Here is a 23,718-nt window from a genome sequence, read left to right on the forward strand (position 1 = left end):
GTGTCTCTGTTTGAGTAACTGGTGGAGCATAAATCACTCAACATCTGTTGGTGAGAAAGACTTTGTTTCCCCCTGCTCAGCGAACAACATGTGCTGAAGCTTGACAGCAAATCAAAGTTGTCAGGCAAATGAAAATACTTATTTATGTAGCGACTAAACCCTTAAACACATTGAGAACAATTGTGCCTTTTTGTTGAACACAGTCGTACTGCAAATAACATTGCAATGACAACTAACCTTTAAAAGTGATTTATGCGTGAGTGGAAAGTAAATAAATGACAAGCTTTACACAGTGCATGCTGAAATGTAAGCCAGCAACCTTTTGAAAGAACCTCATTTAAAATGCAAACCAAATCTCTGACAAGCAACACACCCGAAAATGTCCAAGCATCATAATCAACTAATTTAATTTGAATGTCGGCCTCCTTTTTGAGCTGGAATTAAACCCCACTCTGAAGTCATTGCCATCCCTAATTCTTTCTTGGCGTTCATCCATTATCTTTTTTTGTGGAATGGTTTGATATAAAAGGTTATCACAGAGCCACTTATGACAAACAAATTGCTGTGAGAGAGACGCTATTTGCTTCACTTTGATGTCCCTGTGGTTTACTCACTGTGACACCAGTCTGTTTTTTTTTAAAACCCCTCCAATCACGATTTGAATAACACAGTGTTTTCTGTTTACAGCCCTTTTTGCTTTTATTGAATAGATAGATAAAAATGTTTGGATAAAAAGTAAATGTAAAAAAACAGCACAACAGTCACGTTGAGATGAAAACAGGATCGACTGACAGAAACATCAACATGTGATATACATTGAAGGTTTTGTTGCACATATATTTCTCTAACGAATGCCATGCAATTGGATCCTTCTGACAAACCAGAAATACACCGTACGTCACTACCTCTGCTTTCATGTATTGTTTTTTCCTTAGGAGCAGCAGCCCGTTTGAATGCAGAAACACAAGACGATGAAAAATTATATGAAATCACTTTATTCTCAGAGTGTGCGGTGATTCCACTTTTGCAGGAAAGTTACAGACTGAAATATCTGTCTAAACGGCATGCAGTGAGGCTTACAGGTGGAGCTTTGAAACACAGAGAAGACACAAAACGATCATCAACGACCTTGCCTACATCGCACACCATAAGCATGCATACATTTTGTCAACAAATAGGGAGGGTGGGAGGGAGAAGGGTGAGAAGATTTTCGCAGTACAAAAAGAATTCACCAACTCAAATGATCTTTATACAAAAATAACAACCACCAGAGGACGGAAACAGGACCGGTTACAGACAAGGAAAAGGAAAAATACTTCACAAGAGTAAGCATCTTCTCAACACGTACAAAACAGAGAAAGACAGATGCAAGGAGAGAGAAACATCAGACAGTTACATTCAAGTCACATCAAAGGAGTAATTTTTTCATATATTACAGGCAGTTTTTAATTATATTAATGGCTGTATGAGCGGCACACACAAACACTGCTGTGGATTTCTGACACTGGACGACTACATATTGATCACGCATGACTTGGGCAGTTGATTTGGGATTTATAAGCCATTAAGAGCGCAATCAATTGGCATTTACAAGGTTTCTGATGGCGTAGGTGTATGAGATGCAACGTGTGAGCTAACTTCAAAGCACACCAGTTTGGAAAAGACTCGTTGGTGGCCTGAAGAAATGCACACTGATAATGTTAAACGTTTTGTCACTTGGAAAGTCCTCTACTTGGGTTAACTGGGCAGTTATCTTAGCTTTCTGGAATATTCTCGGGTCAAACAAAAGATAGATAATTCATAAATAAACGGTTTGTGTAGGCTTGTGAAACCCCTGGCAATGAAATTAGAGTTCAAGGCTAATTATGCTAACAGAAGGCTAGTCATGGTTATGTCTATGCTAAAGTACCTGAGAATTTCAAAATAAATAAGATGCTGTAAATAAAAAAAATGCAACCTGTTGACTAAATCTACTACTACCAGTACTATTCTTTGGTTTGATTGGAGAACTGCTCTGATAATGGGAATTGAATGTGGTTGATGTTTGATTTCAAAACCGCTAACAACAATCGGGCACCAACTAGCTGCTAACGCACTAAACGGATGCTAGCAAAGGCAGTTTACAAGTACAATAAAATCACAAGAAGTTCAATAAATGTGCCGTATAGGAGACCTTGGATGTTTTTTTTCTATTTTCAACACGATTACAGAGATCACAAAGCGTTAAAAAAAAGCTACGTTTCCCTCGTCTATGCTACAGGAGTGCACAAGTTCAGTGTTATGTTTAGCTTGCTGAATAAAAACAGTGATAATGTGGCAAAAAAGCTGATTTATAAAACCTTAAATCACGGCTACTGTGCTCATGTGAATCACAAAAACATTTTCTAATAAAGTTGTACCACAAAACTGATCTCTGCTAATAGCACATTTACGCTTTCCCTTAAACTTCAAGTGGGATTGTTTTTCTGTACGTTGCAGCTTGACTTGGTCGAGTCATGAATCTAATATTTGATTCATTCTAGTGTCTATATTTCAGGTTATATCAACATCCATTTTGTTGTGTCATCATGATGTAGGCTAACAAAGGCATCGACTGGGGTCTACTGTAAATATCTGTGGTACCAGAACGAGTCTGGAGGAATGTCAGAAATATCTGGAATGTTTTAACAAGACACCGTGGAATGAAGGAGAAATAAAAAACAAGGCAAATGGATAAACATTTTCATTTTATCCCCCCTTTAAATTTGTGCCATTTATCAGCAGGACAGACTGGACTTAGGTACTGTAAACATTTTCTATTGTACGGTCATGACGCTTTCTTGCAAGAGTTTTCTTTATAAAGCCCCTCGTTATTTCATCTAAAGTATTTTTTGTGTATTGTTTATTTCTGCCTGAGTGGCACAGATCCTGCTTGTGTTCTGCATTCTTTAATATGTGACTAACGTTTTTTTTTACGACACGAAACAAATCATCCCACCTTCCCCCCATTCTATTTTTTAATCAAATATGTCAACTCTAAAAGGCTTTACTGTCACTATGCAGACACGTTAGTGCCTTTTTAATGCCAACGAACACATTTAGAAGTAATTTTAAAACACACAACAATGAAGATTGTCTGTTATTGCTGATTTGGGACACGAATCCCATCAGTTCAACCAACGGACACAGCACAACTTCATCATTTCGAACGATATATTGCACTATTGTCACTGTCTGTTCACATATAGTGTGTTCACAACGTAGTTTGTGAAATGTCTTCTTTTACAAAAATTGATGGAAATGTCAACAAAATGAAATGAAAAAGCCTGGTCTAAGACGTACACGTCCTACTGCAGAAGCAGAGCGAGCCACGGGACATTAAAAACACAAACAAGTGAATTTATAATTTTCCTCTCACTGCTTTGAGACAAACATCATGTATGGAGAACATTTATAGTTTTCCCCATGGAAGAACATTTCAGACACAAAGTCAATTATCGCCTCCTGTACATGGTGGATGAGATGTCAATTTAAATAACAATGGAAAACCAGTTATTGCCTCAAATATCAATGTATTTCACTTCATTAAAACAAATGAAATGGTATCCAAATGTGTACTTTACTTCACAAAAGTTGACTGCATGCTTCAAAAAAAAAATAACCAATAGAAAAAAGTCCCATATCAAATGAATTCCTTCACTTTCTGCTTTTACACGTGTTGTTTGCAGTTTACCACGTTACACATTCACGATACACCTTGGACAGTATATGGGGTGAATCCTCACAACGGAGAACTAATAAAAATGTATTTATATACACTATATGTATCAAATATTAGCAAGAAGAACAGAACAGGAAAATTCAATCAAATTTTTATATGATTTGGATAATTTCTTAAAAGTTAAAAATATGGCTTATACTCTTAGTCATCTTGTTATATGTCATATTTCACTCGTATATAATTCTCTTTTTTATAACCCGAGGCTATTTACAAACAAAAAGGGCGGATGATGGGTGATATCTGATCTTGTTTTGAAGTGCCTGACATTTTGAAAACATGGCAGAAGATTTCCCTTGAATTAAAAAATCTCTGTAGGTGTTACATTCTCCTAATACAATAACGATTATCAACAAAGATGACATTCAAAAGCATATATCACCATCAGAGATCAGCTATTTGAAATCAAGGGTAAACTAATGCTATGTTCTCATTTACAGGACACTTAAAATTGAAAGGGTGGAGAAGTGACTGCAGATTTTGAGCGGGGCAGGGATACGGCAGTTGTGTTTGGTGAACGTTTTTTTATCACATTTCCACCAAAACACTGTTACTTCTTATTGAACATATCCATGAGCGGGGTCGGGATGAATTTCATGACCGTGTCCACGATGCTCTCCTCTTCCTCTTCGTCTCCGCAGCCGGTCGGCACCGCCTTTTTCGGGCGGGTGAGGCTGCCCTCGGACGCCTGCTCCATCGCAGCCGCTGCCTCCGCCTCCTTCTCCTCCTTCTTCTTGATGCCATACTGCGTGGAAAAAGGGAACAAGAAAAACAATCAGCGATGTAAAGCCAAGCCCAGGAAGCGCGCCGGACTCTTGAGGAAAATATTCGTAGTGGCCAAACGGCGGTACTACAATTTCCGTATCAGTCCGTGACGTCACTGGGCCCAGAAATACTTTTTCCCATTGACTAACATTGGGAAAGAGACGTCTGTAAATCAGCGGTTAATTTGTTTTTAACTGAATAAACTACACAACACGAGCACTTTTATAGTCTTTATAAGAATCATTAGGTCCTTAAAGTTGTAAAATGCACGAAAAGCTGAATCGAGATTTATTTTCTCTCTCCATTCATTCTGCTGAGCCGAGAGCGGGGGATCGGGGGGCGGGGCTTAATGACAGGAGGCGGGGCTTAAGGGGAAACTCAACCACGCTCTATGAGTGCACATACGGGTACTTCTGTTCTGACAGCAAGGCATGATGGGTAATCTGTGACGTTTTGCTCTCAAAAATGTCTGGCCACTTTGTCCTCATGCACCAATGAGCAGCTCTCATAGGAAAGAACGAGACCCCGCCTCCCACACTGTATCCAGTTCTTATTATACATCCATATGTAAAGCCCCCGAGGAAATTAGGTTTATTTCCTCTGGGGATTATTTGTTTTCTTATTACACATCTGAGTTAAATACTTGATTCTGATTGGTCAATTTGGACATTCCAGAGCGCTAACAGACCGTTGCTAAGGAGGATCAAGGGACTTTGTGAAGCCATAATAATCTACATAAAGAAGTCAGCTGTGGACCACTAATTAGTTTTCCTCTATCAAAAAAACAAAGTGGAATATTATTTTTTCAAATATATTTGTGGAGAGCTGGAGACTTTGGATTCATGATGGCTAAACTGTCCCCAGTAAAGAAAAGACAAAGAGAGCAAGAGAAGGAAAATGGTTAAAAGACAGAGTGGACATCAGAGAAAACAACAGAAGAAGACAGACAGGAAGTAAACACTAAAGGGAACACTGTATGGGCTCCGTGTTTAAAGACTTTGCATCATTCCTGATCACCATGTAGATGTTTCTTTTTTTAATTAAAGGCTGGCTTGCTGCACATCCCTAACTTAACTGAAACTAATGCACCAACACTTATGGTATAGCTTATTTTTAAGAGGATGCACCTGCAGGTTTCTTGCCGTTTGTAACTTCATGGTTTATTGCACTCATTGTACAGTAAGTCGCTTTGGATAAAAGCGTCAGCTAACTTAAATGTAATACCATTTCTTTCTGAACTACTCAAATTGAGGATGCAAGCTTTGGCAGCAGTAGAGGTGTGTACGGCAGCATTGGTGTAGCAGGGCTCAATGAGGAGGAAGTCATATTTAAACGGACCTACTTATTGAGAGAATGGCCTTGATTGGTGTCCGACTGTTTCAAAACAATGATGCAATCAGCTGACTTTCTATAACCTGAGTGTATGACTTCTGTGTCCTATATGAACTAATGTAATGCTTCATTTAACTGAACGCTTTAATGCTACGTTATTTCCCTGGAGCCACAAGACTCTTAAGTCATCCTCCTCCTCCCTTACACCCAACCTTAACCTTGCAACTGTGAAATTAACTTAAAAGTTTTAATTTCTTTCTCTTGGGGATTCTTTGAGGAGTTAGATGGCATGACAAAAATATGATCCTTATAAACCAAAGCTTCTTGATTTCTATGTTTAGACTACGGCAATAACTTCAACAACAGGAAGTCTCGTGCTTCTTAACTGCTTAAAATGCAGATGAGGTTTGATATGATCATTTCATGTATTTAAGCTTAATTAGTTGAAAGTGATTGGTACTCCTGCAAAATATTTCTTAATTTGCATGAATTAGCTACCCGGCTTCTTCCTCATTAAGTTTTATCACGGTCTACTGTAGCTGTTTGGGTCCTGAAGAGCAGCAGTTACAATCCATTCCTGCAATTAGATGCAGAGCTGTCGCTGAAGAGACATTTGTTTTTTTGTTCATGGGACCTTTTACTGCTCCTTGGTCCAATTTGACCCTTTCTTGATGTTTTATGTTCCAATTACAGGGAGAGGCACACCACACATTTTAATGGACAATGCTAACGATTAGCGCACAGACCCCTGAGCCCCAACAGACTTCCATTAAATCAAGAGTGTGTTTAAAGGAAAAAGAGCACAAAATTACAATTTCCCAAACAAAAAAACAAGACAATAACAGCGGGGAAATGTGTTCACCCGCGCCTTCATTGTTTCATCTCTCTGCAATACTCAGGAAATGGAAAAAACAGCTTCAACTAAAAACTTAAAAACGAGTGAGCGCTAATGGTTTTTCATTAAGAAGATATCACTCTGTTGGCACCATAGATTAAGCATATTATTTGTCCTGTATGTTTCTCCTAGCAAACTAAGCCACATGTAAATCCACAATAAATACATTTCCACATGAAATATGTCCTTGTTTTTAAATAAGCCATCTTCTTGACAGTTGAGCAAACTCCATTTTGCCGTTAAAGCCCATTGGGTGCAATTGAATTCTTGGATTGGACCTCGAATTTAGAATTTGAATGATTTTAATTTTGTCTGGACAGGCAGAGACACTTAACCACTAATGATCAATATCCGTTTGAACATTGCTTCCTTTATTAAAAATAATAAACTGAACTCTGTGGTTGTCCATGGTATGGTGCTGTGCTCAGAGCCTGGAGGCGGAGTCAGGTTAAAAACGATATCACTCTGTTGGCACCATAGATTAAGCATATTATTTTTCCTGTACTGTATGTTTCTCTTAGCAAACTAAGCCACATGTCCAGGTAAATCCAAAATAAATACATTTCCCCATAAATGATTTCCTTGTTTTTATCTAAACCATCTCCTTGACAGCTGAGCATTTTGTTATTTGTGACCAGTTTTGAGGTTGTAAATAAATTATTGTTTTTGGCAACCTTTGTTGAAACTTCCTTTCCTTTTGTTTCAAGAAGGAGCCAGCTTGTAACAATCTGAACAAATGGAAAGAGGATGATATTATTCCCTTACTTCAAGCGAATTGGAAGTTGTAATATCTAGTTTGCTTAATTCAAGATTCAAGGCTTTTATTGTCATGTGTACATAGCTACAGTGTAGTTATGACAATGAAAATCTTAGGTCACAGGCTCCTCCAACAGTGCAACAGATAATAGTGCAAGTAAATAAAATAAAATATAATATAATTGAAATAGTGCAGAATAGTCTATACGTAATTGGAATATTGATATAAGTTGCAAACAGATGAATGTTCTGGATGTTCTTTCAAAAGTTCAGGTGTTTAACAGTCTTATGGCCTGTGGGAGGAAACTGTCCCTGAGTCTGGTGGTTCTGCGTCCAACACCTTAAGTATAGTTTGTGCATGCGTGGTCTTAGTCTGAGTGAAATCAATAGAGTTGCACTGTAGCGGAGCACAGGAAGGTCAGCAGGCGGAGGACGGCTGATTTTGAGGCAGAGATGTGGAAAATGAGCTGGACTCCTCCCTGACCTCGCTGCTGCTCTCACACGCAAACCTTAATGGGATCCTGGAGCAATACATATCTTAAAGGAGGTCTTTTCCCGCTGTGAAGGGTGTTTGGGGGCAGTATGAGCATCTGTGTGTGTTTTCAGAGTGGAGCACTGGAGGATGGTTTGCCAAATGTGATGATTCAAGTCTGCATCGAGGTCAGAAATATCTCATGTCAAGGCAAAATCATCCTTCTGTCAAGATTCTTCTAATAAATATCTCCAAGTAAGATAGGCCAAAGCAAGCTGACAAATAACAGCAGCTCATTTGTGGTTTGAAAGCTCCATTAAATCTGTTTTAGTATTTTCCTCAACACTGAATAACAAGCGTTCATCGTGCAGACGGTGAGACCCTTTGGGGTTTTTCACCTCTGAGTCCTTCACTCCCTATTGGCTAATAAGATGCTGCTTTCTGATCCTTGGTTTAAATTGCCTCCTCAAGAATAATGTATCAGCAATGAAGGCAAAGCCAGGTCAGGATATAAGACTTAAATCAATGCAGGCAGCATTCGATCTGCAGAAAGCCACAGCTAATAAAACCATCAGAGATTATATCTAGTTCTATCTCTGATCGTAATCCAGGGCATTTTATGGCTACTATAACCGCAGACCAGTTGAACGAATTCCCAAACCATTAATTGTTTTATCTCCATGCTTATACTTCAGCTATGGCTATCATACATGCCTCTCCTTTTCAATCATTTTTAAGTTAACATGCGATGTTCCTATCTATAAAATATTGATTTTATTTGATTGATTTTTCAGGATCAGAATCAGAATACCTTATTTATCCTAAGGGAAATCTGCGTTTTTGGACAGTTGAGCGATTTTAAAATAATAGATCAAAAATAATAGAATTCAATAAAATATGGAAAAAATATGAATGTAGGAATTAAAAAACTTGCAATAGAAGATCAAGTTAGATAAAAAAATTACGTACAACATTTAAAAATCTTCACATCACAAAAATATAAAACAACACATATGTTAGAATGCAAGACTGAGGTTATCTTTTTTGGACCCCAACCTCTAGCCTCCCAGGTTGATATTCTGGGCTCCCTCAAAAATAACATCCTCCCCTCTGTCACGAACCTTGGAGTGACCTTCAATAGCGCTTTTAAATTCGATAAGCAGGTCAGCAGCGTAGTCAAAACCTGCTTTTTTTTAAATACGACTATTGGCCAAGACCATGTCGTTTTTATCGTTTGAGGACCTGGAAAGGGTTATTAACGCCTTTGTTACCTCGAGGTTGGACTACTGCAACGCTCGGTACGTGGGTATGGACCAGCCGTCAATTAAACGCCTGCAGCTAGTCCAGAATGCAGCTGCACGTCTACTCACTGGCCACAAAAAGCGTGACCACATCACCCCAATTCTGGCCTCACTGCACTGGCTTCCAGTTCGGTTCCGAATTGATTTTAAACTGCTTTTTATAGCACTAAATGGGCTGGCTCCGGCCTATATAGCTGAACTCCTCCAGCGCTACACCCCAGCCAGAGCTTTAAGGTCTGCTGACCAGCTGTTGCTGGTAGTGCCCAAGACCAGGCCCAAAACCCGAGGGCACCGAGCCTTCGCAGCAGCTGGCCCGAGGAACACTCTGCCCCTCCATGTGAGGTCGGCCCAGACCCTAGGGTTTTTTAAATCTACTCTTAAGACACACTTCTTCTCCCTGGCTTTCTAGTTAGAGCGGAGTACGACTCCTGACTTTTCCCTGTGTTTTTTTTGTTTTTTGTTTTTTTTAATATCTGTTGTAATTTATTGTCTTTTATTGTGATTATAGAAATGTGTTTTTATGTGATTGTAGTTATTACATGTACAGCACTTTGGCCCGACCAAAAATCGCTTTTAAATGTGCTTTATAAATAAAATAAATAAACCTTGAATGTGTACATTAAAAATATATAAAGTGGTGTTTTCATATTAGTAAGGATATAATGGCTTAATACCAGATTATTGCTGGAAATATACAGTAACAATGCTAAGTTTTACATGTGCATTTGAATCTTTTTGCAGATTATTATTAAATATTCCATCATTGAGACGATTATAATCCATCCATGTTTAGAATAATTCCTGTAAAAACATCATCATTAGAAACTTAACATCTTTGCAATTGGACTCTTCCACGTGTAACTTCAACATCAGACAGAACAGAGATGTTTTTCTGGATGTTTGTTGTGATTGTTTGATGGATATCTCTGTATCTCCTTCTGCTCCCTGGTTTGTTCTCTGATTTCCCAGCATGCCGCTCTGTTTCGTTCTCTTGCAATCTGTCTTGGTCAGTCTTCCTCTCACACTCGTTCCTCAGTAACAAACGCGTGCAACACTTGAAGGGAGGATAGTCACGCTTAGTCAGCCTCTCTCCCTGTAATCAAACACTTCCCAAAGATACGCTGTCACACTGCTTCATCACCCTCAACATCTCTTTTATTTCACTGTTGCTTCAAAAAGATTCCCTGGTCATCAGTTTGAGGATCAGCTCTGTATTCAGAAGGGGCTACACATGGAAAACTTAGTTTGAAAAGCCCTCAAAGAGTGTTCAAGTCAAATATTTAATAAAATATTCGTGATGTCAAGAGCAATATTTGGGCTGCAGGGGCTTTGATGCCATCAGTTAACATTTTATTACGGATGAATTAATCGGCACGCAGGAATTTATCAAAGAAAAGAAAGTCTTGGCGAAATAAAAAAGGGTCAGCAAGACGAAAACTCTGTCATAAGTTTTGGACAGAATTTCATCAGATAACTGCATACAGAACCAATCTGCAATGGTTTACAGCTGACTGGATACATGACAAAGGGGAATTATCTGATGTAAGATAGTTGACTTTTTCCTTAAACATAGCAAACCAATGTCTTACCAATGAGTGTTTACATGTAACTATATATTGGCCAATTCATTTCGGATAAAACATATGTGATAACGAAAGTGAGGTTCTTCCGGTTATCCAAATAAACTTCAAACGTTTGCACCGGTTGCTGTTAAGTTTTGTCAGGATCCCTTGGTGTCACATGTCAAACCACTGGGTAGACATACACCTTAAACTATGATTATTGACTATTGCCGCAGTTAACAAGTGATTAAGGATGTCAAATTCAAACAAAATTGGTTAGGTTAAGTTAAATATTCTGGTTTTGGTTAATATGTACATTTGTTTCATAACATAACTAAAAATGACGCAGAAATTGGGTTTACAGGGAACACAAAAAGTCAGGTTTGTTTGACCAATCAATCGAACTTCTTCCGACTTCTCGCTCTTTATTATTCATCTCCTGATTCTGGAGCAAAAGCCCAGTGCTTCTACATAGACGTAATAAAAACTCTTACGGTTGCCTTGTGCATCAGTATTAGGGCCATGACAAAACGTTGGTATATGACGCCCAGGAAATCACACCGGGCTTTTCCAAAAGGGAACAGGAGGCCAGAGAAATCGACCTCTCTTCATGGCGGTGTAGGTGAAGAAGTCAATGACCTTGAAGCAGGCTGCTGTGTCTGTAAATGCTTTGGCTAAACTTGGTGTATGACTGTGTTGTGATTGTGTGTTTTAAAATGGTCTGTAACTGTGCTGTTACCATTCTTGGGCCAGGACTCTTTAGAAAAGGAGATGTTTTATCTCAATGACCTATCCTGGTTAAAGGTGGGGTAGGTAAGTTTGAGAAACCGGCTCGAGAGACACTTGTTGTTATATTCCATGGAATGCTCTTAACATCCCGATAGCAATGAATATTTTAAGTGCTTTGACAATAAATACATACAAAAATGTCATCTGTGGAAGCCGTAGTACTGTAAAAAGCACGACCAATCATCTGAGCCGACCCGGCTGAAATAACTGGATGGCCTACCTGCCTGTCAGCCTTCCATCTGTGCACAAACTTATCTCGTGTCCTCATTGGTCATGTGCGCGTTCGTGTGTGTTGGAGGAGGGGCTCTGTAAGGAAGTGGGAGATTTTTTCCGGCTGTGTATTTTCAAATTCTAGCGCACTCGAGCTTGTTTCTCCAAAATTACCTACCCCACCTTTAAATAAAGGTAGACAAAGACTGTTTCAGACGCTGCCCGAAGACTCACAAAAGCAAAACAAGGATGTTATCTCTGTTTAATTGTGACCTTGGTTAGCTGTATGGAGGTATTTGTCCTTACCTTATCTCTGATCCCCTGTCGGATGTTTTCTCTCTCTGCCTCCATCTTGGCGTACTTGCCCTTCCTCTCGTCCTCCTGTTGCCTCAGCGCTTCTTGCCTTTCTTCCTCTTTTTTCGCAGCGTCAGGATCCTTCTCCTCCCCCTCCCCACCGAGCATCTTGCCCATGTCTTTGGTGGCCCCTGACAGAGGAAGAGAAAGAACAGTTAGAAATGAAAGACATGTCAGGCAGAAATCCTCTAACAAGTGACACCTGATAGATCTCTGTTGCTAAGCATTCGCAGCACACGGTGGTACAGCGAAGATTTGGATAATTCAATAGACATGGCTTTGTATTTCAATCCTCTTTCAGGCCGGTGAAAGAGCAGCACGATCTGTCCTCGGATGAACCAAAGTGTCTTTGTACGACAATAGATGGAACAAGAGGTGAGCGCCACGAACATCAGCCCGGGATAAAAGACACCGCAATAAATTATTAGCAATTCTCTTGATTGCCTTTGTGCTGCTCACTTTAGCCTTTGCTATCTCCAACAGGAATTACCATCCTCTTGTGAAGCGTCCACTCGGACTAAAGGTCAGAGCAGAGAACAAAAAGGCTTCAAGTGCTGTTGAAAGGTCCTCAATAATCAAACAATGGGGCAAACTCTGCTACTGATCTACGTCCACTGTCTGTACTTGTTAGATATGCTCAACAAGAGATCAAGCAAAAGCTATCCACCTACACTGGTTGCTGGTCAAGTTCCGTATATCCTACAAAGTCCTCCTCCTCACCTACAAGTCCCTCCATGCCCTTGCCCTCCAGTACCTATCGGACATCCTTCGCCCACATGCCCCACCCCGGAACCTGCGGTCCTCAGACTCTGGCCTGCTCACCACCCCCCCTCACCAAACTGCGAACCTTCGGGGACAGAGCCTTCAGTGTGGCAGCCCCCACCCTCTGGAACGCTCTCCCTGCGGAGATCCGCAACATCCCCACACTCGACGCCTTCAAAAGGGCCCTCAAGTCCCATCTGTTTGCCAAGGCTTTCGGCCCCTAATCTATCTGTTGGTTTGTCTGTCTGACTTTTGTTTTGTTATGTTTGTTTTTGCCCTATTACTTGTAAAGCGACCTTGGGTCCCTTGAAAGGCGCTATATAAATGCAAGCTATTATTATTATTATTTGATTTCATAAGTTAAGCTCGGTCGATATACAGACGATTAGCAATAACCTTGCAATGTGCAGTATATACTCTTTTGCTTCCTACTATTGTTATTCTGCTGCAACTTCACTCAGCAATAGTGCAATACCTACGGTGGCTGACAGGTGCAAACGGTTACACTTCCATTAGGAGAAACACGCTGCAGTTTCAAAAAAGAGGTGAATATTAAAACCCAAATGTGCTAAAACACGTGCAAAGGAAGAAACATCTTCTCCAACATGACAACAATTGCGCAGAATTTTGAAAACATTCACTAACTTGACGAAACATGCGCAGCGTTTACTAAAAGCACTGCATAAATGAAACGCTGAAAAATGTTTCTACCGTAATATCGACTAAATAGAAAATTGATGAGACCATGTAAAGGGTTTATGTTCTTGGAAATGGAAACCGACAAACACCTTATAGCCTACTGATGTTTTACCCCTTTGCACCTAAGCGATCAAACTTTATTTACAATTTGAACTGCAAAGGCAACCTGTTAGAGCCACAATGAAGTCAACGTTATTATTTAGATTCATAATTTGATAAATGAATTAATGATGTAAAATGATTTATATTGCCATGGTGAATATCTTTTGATGAAATGATTGTTTATTTTAAATCGTAAATATGATCTGTTTGCTTGTACCTTCCGGTGTTTATTTAAGTGAGGTAATTGAGGACAGCCGCGGTGCTCTGAGACCTGATGAGACGGGGAGCGGAACAGTTTTTCGACCGCAAATTGTAAACGAAATTAGTGTTGCAAATTAGACTGCAAAGTATAGTTTATATAGGAAAGTATATCGCCGAAATTATTAGTTAGATTTGTTATTTTGAGACTATTTAAGTCAATACTTTTTTTGTTAATAAATTACATTTTTTGACTGAAAACCTTCGGGTGCTTATTGCTCTGGATTGCGTGTCGGCAACCCCGCTCTATAGTGGCATCAAAGGAAACCTTGGATGCCACTACACAACCATAATCAATCTCTTAAAATGTTAGTTTATATCAAGAACAAAAATCCCTGGAAACATAGGAATGAACTCTGGCGAAGCTGTCTCAGGCGCTACTATCATACTGTATTTAAACTCCTTTCCTGTCAGTGTGGAGCATCTGGTGTGCATGAAATTACATGCTTCATATGTCAACACACAGCTGGTGTGTTCCTACACTTTATCTCATGGGAAATATAATGTATGTATAGTGCCAATCCTGGATCAATTCAATCCTCTATGTGTGGAGGACGGCTGTACAGCCCATCTGACTTCCATGCAGGAGTCCTGAGTTCTCGTTCGGATTTTAAGATGTCTAAACTTAATCATACATGATGTGCCACAACCACAGCCACCCCAACATACTGTAACACGCATGCACAGATGTTGTTGGTGTGTGCACTGTCAACACATGTTGAGCTGTCATAGAATCGGATAAAAACATTTGCTACCATTCACTTACAAAAAGAAAACAAATTCCACAGGGAGAAATAGGTTCCTTCAGAGTTAACATATTGTTCGTCAGTTCCTGAGTGTGTGAGAGAAACTCCCTCTGGAGGAAACAAAGGGATTGTTTAGCCTTTGCAGACCATTGACATACACAAAAACCTATATAACACACTACAGGAAAATCCCAACAAAGCATTATAGGGTCTCTTTAATATAAATGCAGGTATTAGTCTTTTGAGTATAAGCACTTGTAACACCGTAGTTTAAATCAGCAAGTTGCACAAGTTAATCTCGAGTGTCATCCTGAGTGTTGAGCTGCTCCCAAAGTGCTTTTGAACGACACCTCTACACGGCTGTGTGCTCTCACCCCAGAGGCATTAGTTCTTCTTTCCAGCTCAGCGACTGGAATCATCCGGAGCTCTAACAGTGGCCCAACGAACCCTGAACCCACCACCCTCCGCTCACTTCCCACTCGCTGTAGAGAAATTGATTTTAATGAGATCTGGACCTCCTGGAGCCCACTGGGCAAATTTGAAATAGTCTCTCCGTGCCCCGACTACAGCGAACTTCAGCGCCTCTGTCTGCTCCCCGTTGCTGTGCTGAGCCTCGCAGAATCTCCGGAGGAAAGACTCAAAGACACGGCCATCTGCTTCAGCCGTGAAATTGATGAGACAGCGGTGACCTTGAGGTTCTTGGCTGCAATCCGAACTTCCTGTGTTGACAGACCAGGACAAGCCCCGGCCCTTAGTCATACGGAGAGGGTGACTGCTAATTAATAAACAAATATGTTGATTTTTTTTCTGTGTTTTCATTAACTCCTTAGTGTGTAGAAGACATGACCAGTTGACATGTTAAGAATGCATTACATTAAAGCTGTTCTATGTGAATATAACATGGAAAACAATAAGTTGCAGGATATCTAAATAAAGAACATCATCCTGTCTATCGTCTCCGTCTAAATGCTGCGCTCCACTTTTATTGCTTATAAATAATTGATGAAAGCTACTTTACCTACTGTGAATAATGAATGAAGACTGTCTAAATATAAACGATGCTTTCATCTGCAGACATGGTGTCCTCATATCAACCCTGACCAGTCTCATCTATATACACACAAATTGGAAGAAAAAAATGTCTCCATTATTTCTTCATCTTCTTGTGAAGCCTGACCTCCTTGGAAGGGATGAAGATGCATTGCGCTTTCATTTGTAACGCAGTTTCTCTGTACAAGCAGAACCTTATTGATTTACTCTCTTGCATTAACACTTCTAATATGTGGGCGCTGCTGAATAGGAAGAGTGAGTAGATGTGAACCGGACTGATACATTTTTACAATAACCTTTTGAAAACCTACTTTCTTCGACTAAAAAGGATTCAGATAACTACAGTATCATTATTATTCTTGTAAAATGCCAAAACAACTAAAGAAAATGGACGCTCCTGATTTGGAAACTTCAGCATGAGGGAAGCTAATGCTAACTGTCCCGAACCTACACTTGCTAATTCGATTAGCCTCATTGAAAAGATCATAGAAGAGACCCACCGTTATTCGACCAGAGCAATCGACCATGCTTTCAACTGTCAAGTTTGAAACTTCACTGTAAGAAGTGGACTCAATAAGTACTACTCTGAAGATCATCTGTGAAAAGCTACCTATGAGCAATGCTAATCATCGATAGAGACATGATAAGAGTCCAACAGCCACTGCCACAAATGACAAGTAATGAGATCCCGGAGGACACCGAGATGCCCCCATTTAGGGAGGTCCTTGTGTTATACAATATCACTCAGACAACTTTTATAATATGTCTTAAAGAACCTTGTTGTCTATCTATGCTTTGCCCCAGGCTAACAGATCTGCTGAATGGGTTGTAAAGCTTCCCTCTAGCTTTGTTGATGGAGATTTTCAAAATGTTGCATGTAAAGCAATCTCAACAGAAGTAGACTCTGATGGATAATATCCCTCATCCCTCCGAGTAACACGTTATTCTTCTGGCCAGGGAGAACAGTTAACAAGTAAAAAAAGTTTGAAATTAAAAGTTGTTAACCTTTAGAGTCGGCGGATCCAAATGAAAAACGGCACTACATGATCACAAGAGAGTAGAAAGATATCTTACGGAGCTCAAACAAGATATGAGGCATGATCTAATTTCACCTTTTTATTAGAACTGCCACTGGTATTGAACTGTCTGCACAATAACAGGTACAAGTAGGATATTACATTACATTAAATTAATTTGACAATCGGCTTAATCTTGTTTCATTACAATTATAGAAAGAGAAATATGTTCCGTGGAAATCATCCTTAATATCAGACGGATACACTTATTATCTCGAGGTCTACTGCTGATTTGTACCTCTTTGTGACTGATGCCGCTTTATCCCTTGTATTTCACATGTTGCAGTGTTTCTACAGAGCCTCCGCGTGACTAATCTCGATGCTCAAGGCTAATTAGCTCGTCTGATTGTGACAAAGTTGCCGTGCAGGAGCGTGAGACAGTTGTCGTTCCCAAAAGCTTTGGTGCCATCAAACGCTGCCAGCTGTGGAGTCGGGAGACAGAAAGCAAAGCGAGAAAGCTCCAGAGGAAGAGCTAAGCTGCCTCGTCTATGTTTGGAAAAACACAAAAACATGGTCCATAAGTACTTAATTAGAAAGCACAATAACTAACTCATCCTTCAAGACAATGTGAAGACAACTTGTTGATTTCTTAATATGGTAGTAAAGGAAACTGTAATGAAAGAATTTAATAGAGTTCTACAATTTGTGACACAACACAACACACAACACGGATTTGAGCTGATACACCCAAGAAAAAGTCCTTCTAGGAAGACGGCTGTGCTGAATGAGATCTCATGCAAAGACTGGAAGGAACTATAAACAGCCAGGAGACTAACGATAACAATGAAAGAACATCGACTCTCTTTGAGCACCACAACTGTTCAAGACATAAACTTGAAAATGGTCCAAATGCAATAAAAAGCCAATCACATTTAAATGAGAGGAGACAAGCCTTCAATAGAGATAAACTAGGAAATCACCAAATGTGCAACACGTCCCTTCAGTCCTTCCTCCAAAGCCACTCCTTGAAATTATCCTATTAAATTTAAAAATATCTAAAAGAAAGTTAACAACTAACTCGGGAGTTGTTAGTACTTCCTATTGTCAAGACTGTGTTGCCGGGCAACGACTGTGTGTACAGGTAGGCAACGACTGTGTGTACAGGTAGGCAACGACTGTGTGTACAGGTAGGCAACGACTGTGTGTACAGGTAGGCAACGACTGTGTGTACAGGTAGGCAACGACTGTGTGTGTACAGGTAGGCAACGACTGTGTGTACAGGTAGGCAACGACTGTGTGTACAGGTAGGCAACGACTGTGTGTACAGGTAGACAATGACTGTGTGTACAGGTAGGCAACGACTGTGTGTACAGGTAGGCAACGACTGCGTGTGTACAGGTAGGCAACGACTGCGTGTGTACAGGTAGGCAACGACTGTGTGTACAGGTAGGCAACGACTGTGTGTGTACAGGTAGGCAACGACTGTGTGTACAGGTAGGCAACGACTGTGTGTACAGGTAGGCAACGACTGTGTGTACAGGTAGGCAACGACTGTGTACAGGTAGGCAACGACTGTGTGTGTACAGGTAGGCAACGACTGTGTGTACAGGTAGGCAACGACTGTGTGTACAGGTAGGCAACGACTGTGTGTACAGGTAGGCAACGACTGTGTGTGTACAGGTAGGCAACGACTGCGTGTGTACAGGTAGGCAACGACTGTGTGTACAGGTAGGCAACGACTGTGTGTGTACAGGTAGGCAACGACTGTGTGTGTACAGGTAGGCAACGACTGTGTGTACAGGTAGGCAACGACTGTGTGTACAGGTAGGCAAACAGGTCAAACATCCATTGATTGGACGGACTTATTATCAACAGCCTCAGGATCAAGTCGTTAGGATTCATCCTGTTTGCACCATGAGTATTTGTACCAAAGTTACTATTTCAAACATTTTGGAGGCAGTTCACAAAACACAGAAAATGTCAACATGAACAATTAAGTTGTCATCTAGACTCCTTCATCTTAAATGTCCAGAACACAAATTCATGCCAAAATATCCATTGCTGTACTTCACAGAGCAAACCTAACATTGTGTTTAATGTTGCCACAACCTAGTCCACCTTGCTAACTTATTACAGCTCTAATGGTACATTTTAGGTCAGCTGAAGCCTGAGGTCTATTTTAAAAGTAGGAGAAGAGTGACTCTGCAAATACATCACATAGAAATGTGGAGGTAATGGATGGTCGGGTCAGAGGATGGATTAGAATAGACAGATACATTAAAGACTTTAGTGGTGAATGCATGGCTGTGTGTTGGTGTGTGTGGTGTGTGTGGTGAATGCTTCTCGCTGGCTGTGTGTTGGTGTGTGTGTTGGTGTGTGTGTGTGTGTGTGTGTGTGTGGCTCTGATAGTTGTTAAAGAATGAGAATAAAATGTGCATCCCATAATTCTCGCTATGCATCTGTGTAAGTGTGATGTGTGTGTCCCAGCAGCTGTGCACTGTCGGAGCTGAGACTATAATCTAGTACTTGTCCTCCAGGTGCATTGTAAGCTACCACCAGAGTGTTTCAACTTGTGTGTGTGTGTGCAAGAGTTGTGTGTTTTGTACTGATGGACGGGTAAGACCACAGGAGAAGAGGCCCCTGTGGAGCCCAAAGGCACACGACGAAGGATGGAGAGAGAAATGAAGACAGAGAAAAACAAGGACAGAGGAATAAGGTTAGCGTGAAGGAGAGTGAGGACGATGTTTCCACTGCATGACAGCATTAAGAGCGATTGATAGAGAAAATGAGTGTGCATGGAATAGGAACAAAGAGTGAAAGACTACAGAAATCTGTAACAAGGACAGATGAAAGAGCAGTACGTTTGCAACGATGGAAAGAGGAGAGGGGAAAGAGTGAATAATGGTCGAAAAAGAAGAGCCAGTGAAGGGGAACAAAGAAAATTGAGAATGGTGATTGAATCAAGAAATCCATATCAGAGAAGAGTTAAGAGGAAGAGAAAGAAGATACAGGGAAATTGACTGATAAAGAAAAATGGGACTTAGAGAAAGAGAGGAGGAAAGGTGAAGTGAAAGGGCAATGGAAAACAGGATACTTCAAACAGCGGGACCAGCTCAAGGACTCTGTGTTCCCGCTCCTCCATCTGTCATCGGCCCTCAGCGGGACCCCAACCGTCCAGACCTTCATCATCAGCCTCCTGCCCCGGGCTGGGAGGAAGGTGGTCCCAACACCAAGACAGAAAGAAACACCAAGGGTGTCGAACCGTCAAGAAAGAAACATCGGGACTGCTGGCAGAGAGCAGGCTGGAAATATTGGCTGAGCTCTTCTGTCTCTCTGAGTTGCATCTCAAGTCTTAAAGCTGGGTTACAAGACCAGAGTGAAGACATCAAATCTCTTCTTAACCCTTTATAGGGCACTATTAGGTTGAGCCTAACCCGTTTCAGGCCTCTGCTGATTGGTCAAATTCCCTAATGGCGCGCTCTGTGGCGTAGAGTCATCTTCGCTGATTGGCTGGGAGAAAACCACATGCTTCTCGACCTCACTTAGTTGCGGGGGGACGCCATGTTTGGTGTGTGAGGAAGTTGCCCGATAAAGGGTTAACCTACCTAACCCTAATTAAAGTTACGTTTATGTTTTACTGCACATTTCTGTGGGGTTACGGTTAGAGGTTTGAGGTGCAAAAAGCCGTAATTCCCATTTTACGATTGCAGCTTTTACAATAGTACCAAATCCGGCTACTAAGATCGATGCCGGATTTGTAAAAAAGTCAATCTGGACCTGGGTTAGGAAAACGTTCAACAAATTCCAACTTGCAATATCAAGGCTGTGCAAGTCTGACATTGTAAGAGTGGCAGAAATGGCACTTTGTCTTTTTTTAGGGTTAGGGTTGTGTTTATATCTGATTCTGCTTTTCTAACAAAAGTAGCAAGTAGATGTTTTAGGCCAACAAGCTCTGATGAAGGCACTTTTCACCACCTTATCATTACAGTAAATGTTATTTAGCTCACGCTTTTTTTTGCTAATTGTTTTACATGTTCTTGTCATGCAACAAAAGAAAGTAACATTCAAGGAAATCCATTAGTTAACACTTCTCTTACTGTTAAATATTTCTCCATGATATCTTCTCTTAGTTCCGTGTACTAGTAGAAGTAAAGTGTTCTGCTCATGCACACTTTGAACCCCACACACTACGAATGTACAAAAGGACTGTGTCTTGCTCAAGGACACTGGAGAGGAGATTGAACTTGGCACCACCACCACTATAACATAATCTTCCCCTGGTGAGCTTGTCAATCTTGAGTGATATAAAAGCAATTTTCTGCAGGCTTTCTCCTCTTCCCTTACCCAAAGTGTTGTTAAAGCTCTCAGAGGACAGCAATGTTCCAAAAAAACCAAGCACAGACTCGCTGAATCAGTCAATAGTTGTCAAGGGCCGCAGAGACAGCTCGGTGTGAGAAGTGACTCAGTGCTGCATGAACAGAAACATTTGTTACATCTTTCCAAGGCCTGACAAAGATAAAGCTTGGTGTAGGAGTGGAGACACAGCCACAGATCTTTAAAAACATCTCAATGTATCCGAGTGACCTTTAAGAAGTTAGATGTCAGCGGGTTTTTGTCGCTTTATATAAACACCCACACAGAGCAGATTGGTTTCTTCTACCTCAGCAACACCAACTTTTCATTCACTCAAGGCAATTTAAAAACCTGCACACAGGCTGATAATGAAACCTGATTGTGTGTGTGATTATGCAGAGTAGTTAGTATTGTCCTTGTTACTATGAAATAAAATAGAAAAGCTTCCATGGTCGTCTTTGGCAAGTCAACTTCAGGAATATTTTCTTTTGTGTAGCCTGGTCTCCTATGAATCATAATTCCATACAAAAACACTGTATTGTCAATCAGAACTAATATACCCTAGATTATGCTTGTTTTTGAATTATCACAAATACATTTTAAACAAGTTCAGTGGACACCCAGGTAGACCCAATCTGTTTATGTCCCATTCACCATGTGTATGGTACTGTATGGTGTATATATGTCAATGTAATATATACTATGATTTTTACTACACTTAAAGGTGGGGTATGTAATTTATTTCAGATACACTTTTTGTTATATTCCATGGAATGCTCTTAACATCCCGATAGCAATGAATATATTAAATGCTTTGACAATAAATACATTAAAAAATGTCATCTGTGGAAGCCGTAGTACTGTAAAAAGCACGACCAATCATCTGAGCCGGCCCGGCTAAAATAACTGGATGGCCTACCTGCCTGTCAGCCTTCCATCTGTGCACAAACTTATCTCGTGCCCTCATTGGTCATGTGCGCGTTCGTGTGTGTTGGAGGAGGGGCTCTGTAAGGAAGTGGCAGATTTTCTCCGGTTGTGTATTTTCAAATTCTAGCGATCTCGAGCCGGTTTCTCCAAAATGACATACCCCACCTTTAACCAAGTCGTTTTGTTGATTTTTTTGTATAACAAACTTAAAACATAGTTGGAATGGAGTTGAGTTTTATGGGAAACATGTTTTTATTTTGATTTCATGTAAGCCTGCATACTGCAGAGAGGCACACTAGCCCAAACACATACTAATTTTACTCTAAGACTGGGGTTAACTAATTTATTTCCGTGTGTGTTGCTTCCCTTGTTGCAGGACAAGTTATGATCGTTGAAAGGACTTTTTAATGAAACGGGCCAAACCTGGTTGGCCCTAATGTTTTTGTTGGATTGGATATATCCTTAAATGTATTCTTAAAAAGAGGACTTGATTTGAGGAAATAAACCAAACCTACATGAAAAAGTAACATTTACCAGGGGACACAACTGAGTGTGACCCTCAGCAGCAAGAAGTGTGTCAGTATTTGAAGTATTTGGCAGAGCTGACGGAAACGCAGGATGATTTTTCATGTGCTGGAAGTGAAATGGAAAAAGGACACTATGGACCCTCAGCAACACACCCCAGTAAATCTCAGGGGTAGATGGGGAATATAGAGGCTGGAGGTACATAATTTCTCACAGGGTCCAACCTCGGCGAGGGACGGGACACATTTATCACCTCTGAGGTTGGCACCAAGGACAAGGACACACAGACACAGACACACACACACACACACACACACACACACACACACACACACACACACACACACACACACACACACACACACACACACACACACACACACACACAGAATGCAGGTCACCACAACCCACTTGTACCCATTGATTTCTTAGTAATACGTGCAGAGAAGATTAATGACCCCGTCAATCATGAAAAAAAGCAAATAAATCAAATTGGACACGATATAAGACAAGTTGATGATCAGATGATGAAGAGCACTGACTGATAAACCTTATAAATCAGAGTAAGCTTTGTAAAAATAATCAAAATGTAATCGTAAATCATGTCCTTCGAGGTTTTTAACCAAAACGTACAATAAATCAGGCAAAAATACATGAAAAAACAACCATTTCCTCTCTTTTGAAGTAAGATTTACTAATAATGTCTCCTGAGCATTCACTTTCATCGTGACAATCATTGGCTCATTATGGGATATCTAGCTTAGTGTTGAATGTAGGTCTGATGGCTTCTCCTGGCTCTTCAGATAAGCGCTGCTGTAGCTCTAACAACCCGTGACAGCTCGGGGTGGCACTATGGTCGCGTGCCAGAGATAATGGAGAGCAATCGCACAACTTCACGAGCAATTAATCTGTATTCACTGCAGAGATGAGTCATGGAGGCGACACAGTGGCTCCTCTGGCGACACCACAGAGTCACGGAGGAGGAGGAGGTGAAACGAGGGCTATTCACGGCACTCTTTTCAGGAAAAAGGCTCATCTGGAATTGATATCTTTATTTGATTTAAACAATTACTTTGTTATTTAATTA

The 23,718-nt window shown here is 40.6% G+C and overlaps 1 protein-coding gene across 1 annotated transcript in view; it reads right to left on the reverse strand.

Moving 5' to 3' along the window:
* Positions 1 to 974: 974 nt before the first annotated feature.
* Positions 975 to 23,718, reverse strand: part of LOC117482554 (complexin-1) — a 67,878-nt gene continuing 45,134 nt past the window's right edge. Inside the window, exons 3-4 of the mRNA XM_034130686.1 lie at positions 12,146 to 12,324; positions 975 to 4,502 (exon numbers count right to left, since the gene is read on the reverse strand). Coding sequence (XP_033986577.1) covers positions 4,308 to 4,502; positions 12,146 to 12,324 — 374 coding nt within the window. The 3' untranslated portion in view covers positions 975 to 4,307. The remainder of the gene's footprint in view (positions 4,503 to 12,145; positions 12,325 to 23,718) is intronic.

Source organism: Trematomus bernacchii, unplaced genomic scaffold (assembly GCF_902827165.1).
Source record: "Trematomus bernacchii unplaced genomic scaffold, fTreBer1.1, whole genome shotgun sequence".
Classification (NCBI taxonomy): domain Eukaryota; kingdom Metazoa; phylum Chordata; class Actinopteri; order Perciformes; family Nototheniidae; genus Trematomus; species Trematomus bernacchii.